We start from the raw sequence: 14306 nt of genomic DNA, 5'->3' as shown, positions 1-14306 counted from the left end.
ATACGGTCCTTCACTACATTCTCCAAGATCTTACTAACTACTGATGACACACAAACTGGTCTATAATTAGACACTTCCAGTCTGCTACTCCCACCCCCCTTATGCAATGGCACTATCTTCCTTCCATTCCATGGGCACCTCTCCAGTAGCCAGACTTTCATTGAAAAGCCAAGTCAAATGCACTGTCAGTTCCCTAGCACATTCTCTCAAAACTCATGGTGAAATACCATCCAGTCCCACAGCTTTACTAACATCCAGAGTACTCAGTATTTGGAACACACTCTCCTCCTATACCTTTAAACCTCGAACCTGCAATATCCCTCTATCATTAAAACTGACTCCTCCAGGATGAAATACTCCAATAAAGTGGTCATTGAACAATTCTACTATGTCCTCTGCATCAGTCACTCTTTTCCCACTTTTTATCCCACAATATCATTCTTCCACAGTCATTTCTCCTCCTACTGGCCATATCTAAAAAATTCCCTAGGATTTTCTTTGGATCTTAGGGCTAATCTCCTCTAATATTCCAGTTTTGTCTTCCTTACCATACTAGTCACTCTTCTGGCCTGTGTCTTATACTCTTCATGCATCTTCTCTTCACCTGTCTCCTTATATCTCTTCCACATCCTCTTTTTTTGCATGCAATTCCTTTTTAATATTGTTCGTCATCCACTTTACCCCAAATTGTGTCCTCTTGTTCACTCGTGGTATACAACTTACCATTGCTGCTAACAAATATTCTTTCATAATTTCCCACGTACTAATGATATCCCGGCCTTCCAATTCCTCCCTCCATGAAACTTCCCCAAGTTGATGCCTAAGACTATGGAACACAGATTTACAGCATTTTATTGATGGAATTCACTTTAAAAAAAATGCTTGTTTTGAGAGACCTTCATGTCTGTTGATTCTATGAAGATTTGTAAATAGGATCACTGAGACGTGGTTGACAGAAGGGGATATAATAACAGGAATAAAAGTCGCTGGGTATAGAATTTTTCATCAGGATAGGAGGGGAAAGCATGGTGGTGGGTTACTGCTTATGATAAGTGATGACCTATGTCCTCTAAGAGTGAAGGCTGTGGAAGTAAGTGAGACAAATGATTTTGAGAGCATATGGTGTGAGGTAGAGGTAGGCAAGACAGGATATTTAGTGGGGTGTTGCTACAGACCCAGGAGCACGGAGGATGGGAACAGGAGATGTTTAGACAGCTAAGTTTGGCAAGTGCAAGAAGAATGATTGTTATGGGAGATTTTAACTACAGTAGTATAAATTGGAGAGAGGAAGATGAATGTAGCAATAGTGGAATGGAATTTCTAGAATTCTTGAGAGACAAATGTCTTAGGCAACATGTAACAGAGGGAACAAGAGGTTCAAGAGTTTTAGATTTGGTTATAGCATCAGAAGAGTTGATAATAACTGAGATGACATCTCTCCCACCAGTTGGAGAGAGTGACCATATGGTTTTGACTTGGAAAATGAATAGACATGCAGGAGTATCAAAGAGACAGGAACTTATGTGGAATTATTATGTAGGTGATTATAATAGTCTTAGACATCAACTTTGGGAAGTTTCATGGAGGGAGGAATTGGAAGGCCGGGATATCGTTAGTGCATGGGAAATTGTGAAAGAATATTTGTTAGCAGCAATGGTAAGTTGTATACCATGAGTGAAGAAGAGGACACAATTTGGAGTAAAGTGGATGACAAACAATATTAAACAGGAGCTACATGCAAAAAAGAGGCTATTGTATGAGATATAAGGAGACAGGTGAAGAGAGGATGCATGAAGAATATAAGACATAGGCCAGAAGGGTGACTAGTGTGGTAAGGAAAGCTATACTGGAATATGAGAGGAGATTGGCCCTAAGATCCAAAGAAAATCCTAGGGAATTTTTTAGCTATATGGCCAGTAGGAGGAGAAATGACTGTGGAAGAATGATATTGTGGGATAAAAATGGGACTAGAGTGACTGATGCAGAGGACATAGAGGAATTGTTCAATGACCACTTTATTGGAGTATTTCATCTTGGAGGAGTCAGTTTTAATGCTAGAGGGATAGGGCAGGTTCAAGGTTTAGAGGTACAGGAGGAGAGTGTGTTTCAGATACTAAGAACTCTGGATGTCAATAAAGCTTTGGTACTGGATGGTATTTCACCATGAGTTTTGAGAGAATGTGCTAGGGAACTGACAGTGCATTTGACTTGGCTTTTCAATGAAAGTATGGCTTTGGCAAAGGTGCCTAGGGAATGGAAGGAAGGTAAGATAGTGCCATTGCATAAGGGTGGTAACAGCCTGGAAGTGTCTAATTATAGACCAGTCTGTGTGTCATCAGTAGTTGTTAAGATCTTGGAGAAAGTATTGAGGGACCGTATACAGCCCTGGGCAGATGAGGGTAATGTTATCTCTGAGAGTCAACATGGATTTGTGAAAGGGTGCTCTTGTTTTAGCAATATGCTAGCCTTTTATAATAAAGTTACAAGAACATTAGATGAGGGAAAGGCATATACTACAATTTTCTTAGACTTAGCAAAGGCATTTGACAGGGTGCCACATGATAAGCTGATATTTAAGTTGCAACACATGGGTCTGGATGTCAGATTGGTCAACTGGATTCAGGATTGGCTGTCTGATAGGTATCAGAGAGTTGTGTATGGTGGAGCAGTTTCAAGGAGATAGAAGGTTACAAGTGGGGTCCCACAGGGCTCAGTACTAGGACCTATATTGTTTAACCTTTATATCAATGACATTGCCAGTGGATTGCAAGGGGATATTCAGTTGTGTGCGGATGATGCGAAGCTGTGAAGGATTATTAGTAATAGTGCAGATGTGGTAGCCCTGCAAGAGGATTTGAATAGGCTAGATAGATGGGCAAATGAATGGGGATGTCAGTTTAATGCAGCAAAATGTAAGGTCTTGAGGTTTGGGAAACATCAATGGGATGCTGCATACTTTTGGAGGAGTTATACTGGAGGAAGTTAAGGAGACAAGAGATCTGGGGTTGATGATTGATAGAAACCTGAAGTTTAGGGGACATATTTCAAAGGTGGTGAAGGTAACACAGAGGATTGCTGCAATTATGAGAAGGACACTGACCTGAAGAGATAAGAGGGTTATCATTCCATTGTATAAGTCTCTGATCAGACCACATGGGATTATTGTGCTCAGATTTGGTCCCCAGGATTTGAAGGGGATAAATTAACTGTGGAAAAGATACAAAGATGGATGACAAAGATGGTCTCAGGACTGTACAAGGATAGTTATGAGAATCAGCTGAGGGAATGTGAACTGCAGAGTTTGGCGGATAGAAGAAGGAGAGGTGATATGATTGAGACTTAAACTGTTGAGAGGTGGTTACAGGGTTGACACTGGGGAGTTCTTTCACTTGGTTGAACAGCGGGAAGGAGTGATGACAAGAGGACATCCCTGGAAGTTATGAAAGGAAACTGTGAGCAAGAGGGTGAGGAGTGGTTTCTTTGCATGGAGGGTGGTTGAGCCGTAGAATGCATTGCCTGATAGAGTGGTGAGGGCGAGAATGGTCAATGAGTTCAAGGTGGTATGATAGACTTTGTGTTTCTTAGGGGGAACCTCCCACGATGAGTCTTTTGACTCCATGGAGGCCTGAATAATAATAATAATAATAATAATGTTTTAATTTCATTATTGAATGCACTAAATTAGTTAAAGCTTTTATTTGGATGGATTTCCTTTACACAAACTTTGTTTACTTCTTAGTGAATAGCTTGAAAATAAGAAAATTTCCTATGTAAATATAAAATTAACATAATGTTTCCAGTTTGCTTTTCAAGAACTCTATTAATCTCTCTGTGCAAATAAGTTGTCTTTTTTTTTTTCAAGTACCTTAAAATTTCATTACAGGGTGAGTCAGGTGTACCTGGAGCACCAGGAGGTAGAGGATTTGATGGCCCATCAGGTACCCCTGGAGAAAGAGGTGCAGAAGGTCCTCCTGGATTTCCAGGATTGAATGGAGAAAAAGGTGATCGTGGGCTTCCCGGACTTCCTGGACCGAAGGGTGAAAGTGGACTGACTGGATCTCCAGGATTGCCTGGGTTGGATGGTCTCAAAGGATTAAAAGGAGAAGTTGGTTATCCAGGTTTACCAGGTATATCTTTTATACTTAGCTATTCGTTTAAATGTTTAAAAATGTTTGTTTAAATTTGTGCGTGTTGTAGTATACATAAATATGTATGTTATGTATATTATTTTGGTGGGAGGTAGAACAGAAGTACAGTAGATGGAACAAAAAAAAATGGATAATGAGAAACTAAATTAGTTGAGTTGCAGTTCGACATTGAATCAATGCTGACTAGCTGTTATTTTTGTTTACAGTTTAAGGGAAAGTGGAGAGATAGTGCTAATCAGATCAATCAGACACCACCCATGAAAATTCGTATAGGGAGTCATAAGGTAGAATGTAATGCCTGTAAAAAAAATGACTACAGGTAGCTGGTGAGAGAGGGATCCTTAGTTAACAAGCAGCTCTCTACTGCAGGGCATCAAATGATTTTAGGGGAGCTTGATTCACCATCTCAAATGTGAGAAGAATATTCTAAATTTGAACATATCTCAGGATTTATAAAGTTTTAGAGAGGGAAGTGGAGACCATGAATGTGATGTGCTTATGCCAGGAAAGGCTAATAAAGTAAGTCAGCAAGAAAAGAGAGATGTGATCTAATCTTGTATGAACAACTGGGTAAGAAGGCTGGACTGTATTTTTGTAGCATTTAAGTTAACAACATTGTTCTCGCCACACAGAAAAATGAGGAGATCAAATGAAAAAAGAAGACATATGTTATGATGGTATAACCTAATTAGATGGCATGTCATCTGAGCATCAACTGGTTATATTATTATTATCATTTGACCTCCATGGAGTCAGAGACTTATCATGGGAGATGTATACTGTTGCCAATGGTGCAACAACCAACTGTGCCTTAAACTGATTCAATGCGTCTACATTCACAACACACTCGGTCAATGCATTCCACTCACCATCCACTCTTTATGCAAAGAATCTGATCATCACTCCTCCGTACACACCATCCTTATACAGTTTCCAGCAATGGCCTCTTGTTCTACCCTTCCCTCTCTCCCATTCTTTGAAAAATCTCTTCCATGTTAACCTGACAACAACCCCTGACTAGCTCATATGTCTCAATTATAACCCCCCCCGACTCTTACTCCTATTCACAAGGCTTTGCAACTTACATTTTCTCAATCTGTCCTCATAGTCCACATTCCAAACACCACTGACCATCTTTGTGAATCATCTTTGGATCCTTTCCAACATATCCTTGTCACCATGAAAACCCAGTGACCAAATCTGTGCACAATAATCTAGGAGGCCTGATTATGGTCTTATACAATAGCATCAGAACCACTTCTGTTTCAGCATATCAAGATCCTGCACTAGACTGGATGTCAGAGTGATTAGCATATCTGCTCCCCAGCCAAGAGGCTGTGGGTTCGAGTCCCACCATGGGCATGGATGTTTGTGATTGTCTTACTTACTCTGTGTGGAAAGGACATCTGTGAACCTACCACTTCTTCTAGCAGAAGGCATCACTCCCAAAATATGGGGAGATATGGGAGCGACCATACAGCATCTACAGATGTGAAATGTGAATTTTTTTTTTTTTAAATTCCTCTGCATCATTGCCATTATCTGATGTGACATCTTCACAAGTTGTGCAGTGTGTCCCCTGAATTTCAGGTTCTCGTCCACCATCAGTCCTAGATCTCTGATCTCCTCTACTTCCTTTAAAGTTTCCCCACCAAGTGTATACTTTGCATCCAATTGTTGCTTACTAAATCTCAAAACCTTACACTTTGCAACATTGCACTGACAGTTCCACTTACCTGCCAATTCATGCAATCTATTCAAGTCCTCCTATAAAGCCATAACATCCACTTGACTCCACTTAACATCCACTTGACTCCACTTAACATCCACTTGCATTGCTCTCCCCAGTTTTGCATCATCTGGAAACAGCTGCATATCACTAGTTAAATCCATCCCAATATCATTAACATACAAATTGAACAATGGTCCCAAAACTGATCCCTGCAGTACACCACTAGTGACCTTCTTCTTTCAGGATACTATACACCCCATATATCACTTACTGATATCTATCTGACAGTCAGTCACTGATCCAATTCAGATGTCTGTTATCCAATACCATCTGTTTCAATTTATTTAAGAGTTTATTGTGTGGCAGTCTATCAAAGGCTTTTGCAAAATCAGAGTACACTACTGTATATGCATCTTCCCTGTCCTTCCTTTGTTCACTAATCCAAGTTGTTTATACATTTCTTCATCACAAACTTCCACATTTCCTGGCCTATAGCAACATCTAGCTAAATATGTTTTCCTGTCAACCTCCACGTTACGTCACACTGCCCCATAATCATCGCCACTATTTCTCTTTTTCATATCTACGTAATGTGGACATAATTCCCCTGCTATCATCATCAGAACTCCCTGCCCCCCCCCCCCTCTGGTCCTTTCTATCCTTGCGAAAAATACCGTATCCTTCTATTTCTATTCCCATTGGAATATCATCATCATTCAACCATTTTTCACTTATTCCAATGATTTTGGAGCGAATAAACTTAATCAGTGAAACCATTTTATTTCCCTTATTTCTGATACTTCTGGCATTTGTAAACAAACACAGTAATTCATTTTTGGTCTATAGCCAGTCCTATCCATGCCACTTGTTGGTTGTGATTTCTACACCACATCTGCCCAATCACCTTTATCACCACTTATCACATATATCTGCTCAGTATCAACTTTCCCACCCATATCACAATATACTCCATCTTCATATACACATTCACTGCACTTTTGACATCCACTCTCCCTATGCTAGGTTTCCCTGTCCACCTGGGCTCACCTCTTTTTCCCGGTTCATCTTTCATTCAAGTTCTCATGCTATTACGGTTTTCATTGCCAAGCACTTCTGACTCTTCAATACTACACTCCTGACTTTTCACTTCATCTCTTGCTTCTATCCTCTTGCATTCATCACACACACACACACTGTACTTCCATCCAGCAATACTTTCTCCAGTGCACACTCCAAAGCCATTCAAATGCAAACATCATAGCAGTATAATTTCATTCCTCCCTCAAATACATACCGTACATCTACAAATTGAATTCCCTTCTCTTCACACAGCTCCACTAGCATACCATTTATGATTTTGGCTCTTTGCTATTGTCATCATCATTGTCATACCTCTAACAACACACTGACTGCCTTTCCCACTACATTGTTATCTTTCACTCTTCTCAATAACCTCCTGATATTCGCCCTCACACTTTCATTAGTTTCCACTAAACATCTAACATCACTCTACATATTCTCCCAAAGGCCAAAAGGCTGAATAAGGTTGGTGTAAAATGGATGAATGTGGAGCTTAAGCATGAAATCTGGAAAAAGAAAGTGCTTTGGAGGAAGTTCAAGATGACTAATGGTAATAAGTCACATGAAGAATATAAAGAACAAGCCAGGAGAGTGACTCAGTAAGGAAAATAAAAGTGTAGTATGAGCAGAAATTGGCAAATCAGGCTAAGAAAAACCCTAGAGAGTTTTTTTAGATATGTGGCAAGTAGAAGGAAGAATAAACATGGAAAGATGAAGTTAAGGGATAAAAGTGGTAGAATGGTACCTGCTGCAGAAGACATTGTTGAGGTATTCAGTGATCTATAAGGGTATTTCATCCTGATCAGGAGTGGAATCATGAGTAACTTAAGAGGACTTAGGAGAAGATAGCTTAATTGTGAGTGAGCAGGAGGTATTTGAAGAAATAAATAACCTTGATGTTAATAAGGCGATACGATTTGATGACATATCACCACACATCTTAAGGGAATGTTCCAGGGAACTGGCAGTAGCATTGGCCTGCCTGTTTAATAAGAGTTTTGCAACAGCACAGGTTCCAAGGGAGTGGAAGGAGGGTAAAATTATTCCACTGTATAAAGGCAGTGATAATGCTGTAGCTTCAAATTATAGGCTGGTCTGTATATCTGGAGTTGTGGTGAAGGTCCTGGAGAGATTGGTGAGAAGTAGGATACAGAAATGGGTTGATAACAGCAGTATTCTCTGTGGTTATCAGCATGGGTTTGTTAAGAGGAGATCATGTTTCACTAACTTATGTACTATAACAAGGTGACAAATACCTTGTATAGTACACATATGCAGTGGTGTACTTGGATTTTGCAAAGGCTTTTGATAGACTGCCACATGACAAGCTCTTAAATAAATTGAAACAGATGGGATTGGATAACAGACTTCTGTGTTGGATCAATGACAGGATGTTGGATAGGCATCAGAAAGTTGTATATGAGGGTACAGTATCTCGAAAGAGAAAAGTCACCATTGGTGTGCCGCAGGGATCAGTTTTGGGGGCCATTGTTGTTCAATTTGTATGTTAATGATATTGGGTTGGGTTTAACTAGTGATATCCAGCTATTTACAGATGATGCAACGCTGGGGAGAGCAATACACAGTCAGGCTGATGTTAATGCCTTACAAGAGGACTTGAATAGATTGCATGAAATGGCAGGTAAGTGGAACTGTCAGTTCAATGTTGCCAAGTGTAAGGTTTTGAGATTTGGTAAGCAATGATGGGATGCAAAGTGTACATTTGGTGAGGAAACTTTAACAAAAGTAGAAGAGATGAGAGATCTGGGAGTGATGGTGAACAAGGTCCTGAAATTCAGGGGCCATATTGCACAAGTTGTGAAGACATCACATCGAATAATGACAATGTTGCAGAAAACCCTGACATGCAGAAATAGAGGTTATGATTCAATTGTATAAGGTTTTGGGATTTGAGTTGATCAGGCCTCATATGGATTATTGTGCACAGATTTGGTCGCTGTGTTTTCATGGTGATGAGGATATGTTGGAAAGGGTACAGAGAAGATTCACAGAGGTAGTCAGTGGTCTTTGGAATGTGGAGTACAAGGACAGATTGAGAGAATGTAAGTTACAGAACCTTGTGAATAGGAGGAAGAGGTGGGGATATGATTGAGACATATAAGCTGGTCAGGGGTTGTTATCGGGTAGATATCATAGGAATTTTTCATAGAATGGAAGAGGGGAGTTGAACAAGAGGCCATTGCTGGAAAGTGTATAACGAGGGTGTGAGCAAAGGAGTGAGAAGCAGGTTCTTTCCATGGAGGGTGGTTGATGAGTGGAATGCATTGCCTGAGTGTGTTGTGGATGTGAACACATTGAATCAGTTTAAGATGCGGTTGGATGAGCATTGTATGGAATAGTGAGTACCTCCCACGATGAGTCTCTGACTCCATGGAGGTCAAATGTTAATAATAATATTTGTCATCTATATTATTATTACATCCTTCATAGAGTCGGCAGGCTCATCGTGGGAAGTTCATTCAACTGACATATTTATTTAATAGAATCGTAAAATCCTTAACACTGCTTGCATTAACAACACATTCCATTCACTGACAATTCTCCATGTAAAAAATCTACTCCTCACACCCCCTCTTCATCACAATCTTACATAACTTCCAGGAATGACCTCCGGTTCTTCTCCTCTCACCTTCTACTCTTTTCATAATCTCATCTGGATTAATCCGATAAAATCCTCTCACTGACTTAAATATCTCTAGTATATCACCTCTCTTCCTCCTATCCATCAAACTCTGCAATCCAAATTTCTTCAACCTCTCCATAGCCAGTATTCCAAAGTCCCGATATTGTATTAGTCACTTGCCTCTGGACCCTCTTGAATATCTCTACAACAGCACATTTCTACCCTTCTGGAAAATTATTATTATTATTACGTGACACCTCTGGGGAGTCCAAAGACTCATCGAGGGAGGGCACCTATGCTACAGCTCCATCTTCACCACTTAATCCACCAACTACATTAATTGGCTTGATATTCCATAATGCAAAGCATGCATCCTTTCGGGTGTGCATAATGGCTAATCAGATGTGGCCTGGTTGGCCGAGTGGTTAACATATCCGCTCTCCAGCTGAAAGGCTGTGGGTTCTAATCCCACTGTGGGCATGGATGTTTGTGATTTTCTGTGAAAATAGTGCTGGTGGTTGTCAGTAGATGGCACTGGTGTAGATGAAGTGTTGTGGTGATTGGAATGATGAAGACGGAGAGTTGTAGAGCAGGTGCCCTCCCTCAATGAATCTTTGGACTCCCTGGAGGTGTTATATAATAATAATAAAATAATGCTATGCATTATGGGAAGGGCCATTTAGTGAAGATGGCAAATTTAATATGGAAATGGACAACAGAATAAGCAAAGCTAATACGGTGAGCAGCCAGTTGAATAAATGTATGTGAAATATGAGCGAAAAATTATCCAAAACACTAAACTTGCAGTATACAAGACATTGTTCAAACCAGTTTTAAGTTAGGGATCTGAGAGTTTGATTATGAAGGGAGAGGAGTGGTTAATAAAACAGATGTTTCATGATAATATGACAGACCCAGAGGATGGCCATGATTTATGTGGATTGATTAATTCAGAAGTGCAACAAAGACCAAAATATTAGATATGACACTGTTGGAGTGCTGATAAGTAATGGACTACTTCGGAGGAAAATTGTTGCTAGGAGATTAATAAAAATGTATACATAATCATGTAGCCCTGTCATAGTATCCTGTACAATCCTTGAGCATACATATCAAAATATGATGATCTGCTTATGACTATCTAATGCATATTCTAATTTTGACTGAATGCATGTTGTTTCGAAGTTACTGATGATGTTGTTCTACCTCTAGGTACCATATATAAATATGACATTTCTTGAAATTGAAGAGGACTGTGTTTTTTCTTCACTCTTTCAGAGAAATATAGAATCCTCTATATTGAATTGAAAATCTTCTCTAATTGTTCATTTAACTTTATATTGTCATTTAACATTAGAACTGTTTTTTTATTTTTATTTTTTTTTAGAACTGTGGTTCTTTTTTCTTTACTGTTATCCTCCCAATAAATACTGTTTTTGCATAGATATGTAAGTGTTGAGGGCAGTTTGAATGTTTTAGTTGATTAGTGCATCAACATCTGTTAACCATAAGAGACTACTTATACAGATTTGTCTATTGAATCATCAAGAGTTATTCCACACACATTTCCTTTAAGTGAAAATGTAGTAATAAATGTAGATATGGTGATATGACTGAGTTTCCCTGAAGGACTCCACTGAAAATAGGAAAGCTTTTAGTAATTATCAAATGGATTTTTGATATTGCCAATTCATTTCGATTTTTTTTGCTCAGGTTATTACAGATATTAATATAGGTACTATCTAACAATAAGGAGTCAGAAATCGATCCCTGAGACTTTTGTTAGCTATTAACGCTAGTTACTTGTGCACCTTAGCAATGACCTAAAACAAATCCATGCTGATAATATAAAGGTCGTGGGTGTCACCTTGTTATCAATGGGATGGTGATCTGTTGGACATGGTCCAGAGATGGTTCTTAAGTACAAGGAGAGACTGAAGGAATACAGCTTGCAGAGCCTTCTAAATAGAAGAAAGAGAAGGGTTATGATTGAGACATATCAGTTGGCTAGGGATTGTTACCAGATTAATGTGGAAGATTTTTTGTAGAGTAGAGAGAGAGAGAGACAAGGACAGAACAAGAAGCCATCCCTGCAAGCTTGCTCGCTACATGTTAGGGTGAATAGCTTTCTTTTCAGATTTAGTAACAAATGCTGTTGTGCTCCATGGGTTTCATTTTTGCTTACCTTCTTCAACCTGTGTAAATATCGTATATTTTCTACAAATTACCTTCTCTTACTAACCTCAAATCTATCTGTAGTTCTGTAAGAAAAATTTTCTCCTCTTGCTCATTTCCCAGATACTGCAGTGTTCATTCAAAACTTCAACATTTTTCATAGCCAGTTTCTTAAATACATATCACGTTGCTTTTCAATGGTGGTGGTGTGGGGAGTGGAAAAACTTAACCTTGTCAACTTCAGTGCTACAAAAACATAATCCTGTCTTCTTTTTCTCAAGAATGATTTTACTTCACTTCTTTTCTTTAATAATCTTTGGTCTCCAGTCAGTGTCAGAATTTTCCTTTTGTGATTAGGTCACAACTTGGACTTGCCTTGCACAAGTACATCACTTCCATGATCTCTTAAGTCTTAAAAAGACTCGGTGCCTTTTCTTCATTCAAGTCACTACTGATACAGTTCCAACAATCTATAATTATTATTACTAAGAGAGATCTTCAGGAAGTTAGGGACTCATCGGGGAAAGCCACATGACTACACGCATCAGCTATCATACTTGTTCTTGAATTCATCCACATTGCTTGCACACACAACATCCTATGGCAATCCATTCCAATCACACACCACCCTATGAGAGAAAAATCTAAATCTCACTCCCTTCTTAGCAGCATTCATTCTTAGCTTCCAAAGATTCCCTCTTTGGAAGCTAAGAATGAATCAGAAGAATGACTCAGAAGTTTGTCTCAATCATATTACCCCCTCTTTCTCCTGTTTGCTAGTGGTCTGCAGTCTACAAATTCTCAATATGCCTTCATAATCAGTATTCCATAATCCTGATTATGAAGACTCCTTTGCACTCTCTCTTTCTCTCTCTCTCTCTCCACTGTATCAGAATCACAATGAAAACCAAGAGACCAGACCTACACACAATAGTCCATGTGAAGTCTTATCAAGGCCTTGTAAAGAAGCAAAATGACATCCTTATCTTTACATGTCAAGGTTCGCTTCAGCATTGCAATAATCTTTCGAATTGTATTTGTAATCTTTGTATTTGCTACATAGCCCCTGAACTTCAACTTCCTATCTACTAACACATTGAGACCCCAGCCTGATCAGTCTCTTCTAGAATAATCCCAATATAATATGACATTGGATATCTAATCATGCCAAAGTGCATGACTTTACATTGAACTGACATCCATTTTTCCATGCTCACAATTCCAGCCTATTCAAATCATTCTGCAAGTACTACATGGCAGCTGCATTCCTGATTACCCTAACTATCGTTAGATCATCAGCAAATAGCTGTATGTCGCCTGTCAAATCCTTCCCAATATCATTAATGTACAGAGTGAATAACAGTGGGCCAAGGACTAATCCTTGTGGTTACCTTAAATCTTGCAGACTCACATCCCCCATATACCACTTTTTGATATCTTTCACTCAACCATCCTCTTAACTACATTAATATTTTATAATCCAATCCAATACGCTCAGATTTACGCAACAGTTTTAAAAATTGCAAACTACAGAGATTGGTGGACAGAAGATAAATGGGGGGGGGGGGGGTATGATTGAGACATTTAAGCTCTTAAAAGGTTATTATTAGATTGATACTGAGGAGATTTTTCATATGGTAGAGTAAGGAGAAGGAACAAGGACAAGATGCCATCCATGGAAGTTACAAAAGGATAATGAGTAATTGGATAAGAATTAAGTTTTTTTGTATGGAAAGAGGTAGAAGCATGGTATGCATTGACTGCAAAGGTGGTAAAATTGCAAATGGTGGATGAGTTTAAGGAGTGGTATGATGGATTTTGTTTTGTCTAGCATACCCTCCTATGATGAGTTTTATGACCACATGGAGATCATGAAAATAATATTAGTAGTATGCTTGCCATGTATATGCAAGGCAGAAGGACAAGATGTTTGTTAGGTCCCGCCTCATGGGTATGTATGCAGCAATGCAGATTTTCCAGTGCCTGGTGTGAACATGTTAACACTATTCTAGAGACTATAGCCATTCCCTTATCAGCAAGATTCTTTATTATATCCCATATACTTGCTACTAAGTTCTAAGATAACTCCGACAAATACCTTCTGACATTTTATTATTACTTCCTGTACCCATATCCATTCTTCTTATGGGCAACTTAAACACACAATAGTTTGTGCTGTAATGCAATTACATGGTTATGTTGAGCATATGTTTAATGAAAATGACATCTTTCTTCTAAATAGTGGAACTATTCAGGTTCCACTATTGTATTGCTGAAGGAGTGACAAATGAAATTCTGAAAACATCATCATCTCAAAAGAAGATCAGCACAGAGCATGGGGTTTATTTTTTGTAGGTACCTTATCACATAAAACCTCACAGTGTTTAAATGTGCTTAGGCCAGGTAAAATACATGTCACAGTCTAAAGCAACCTTGAACCAGTTTAAATCATCCATTGCTCAAAACACCAATGCAGAAGTGACATGGAATAAAATGTAGAAAATGACAAATGTATTTAATTCATTTC

At 39.0% G+C, this 14306-nt stretch overlaps 1 protein-coding gene across 1 annotated transcript in view; it reads left to right on the top strand.

Annotated features, from left to right (window-relative positions):
• Col4a1 (Collagen type IV alpha 1) overlaps nt 1-14306 on the top strand; it is a 903940-nt gene that overhangs the window by 725001 nt on the left and 164633 nt on the right. The window contains exon 30 of the mRNA XM_090402880.1: nt 3884-4127. Coding sequence (XP_090259006.1) covers nt 3884-4127 — 244 coding nt within the window. The remainder of the gene's footprint in view (nt 1-3883; nt 4128-14306) is intronic.

The sequence above is a fragment of the Typopeltis vanoorti genome, chromosome 13 (assembly GCF_054136105.1).
Source record: "Typopeltis vanoorti isolate ZY-2024b chromosome 13, IOZ_Tvanoo_1.0, whole genome shotgun sequence".
Classification (NCBI taxonomy): domain Eukaryota; kingdom Metazoa; phylum Arthropoda; class Arachnida; order Uropygi; family Thelyphonidae; genus Typopeltis; species Typopeltis vanoorti.
This window is presented reverse-complemented; position numbering and strand designations above follow the sequence as displayed.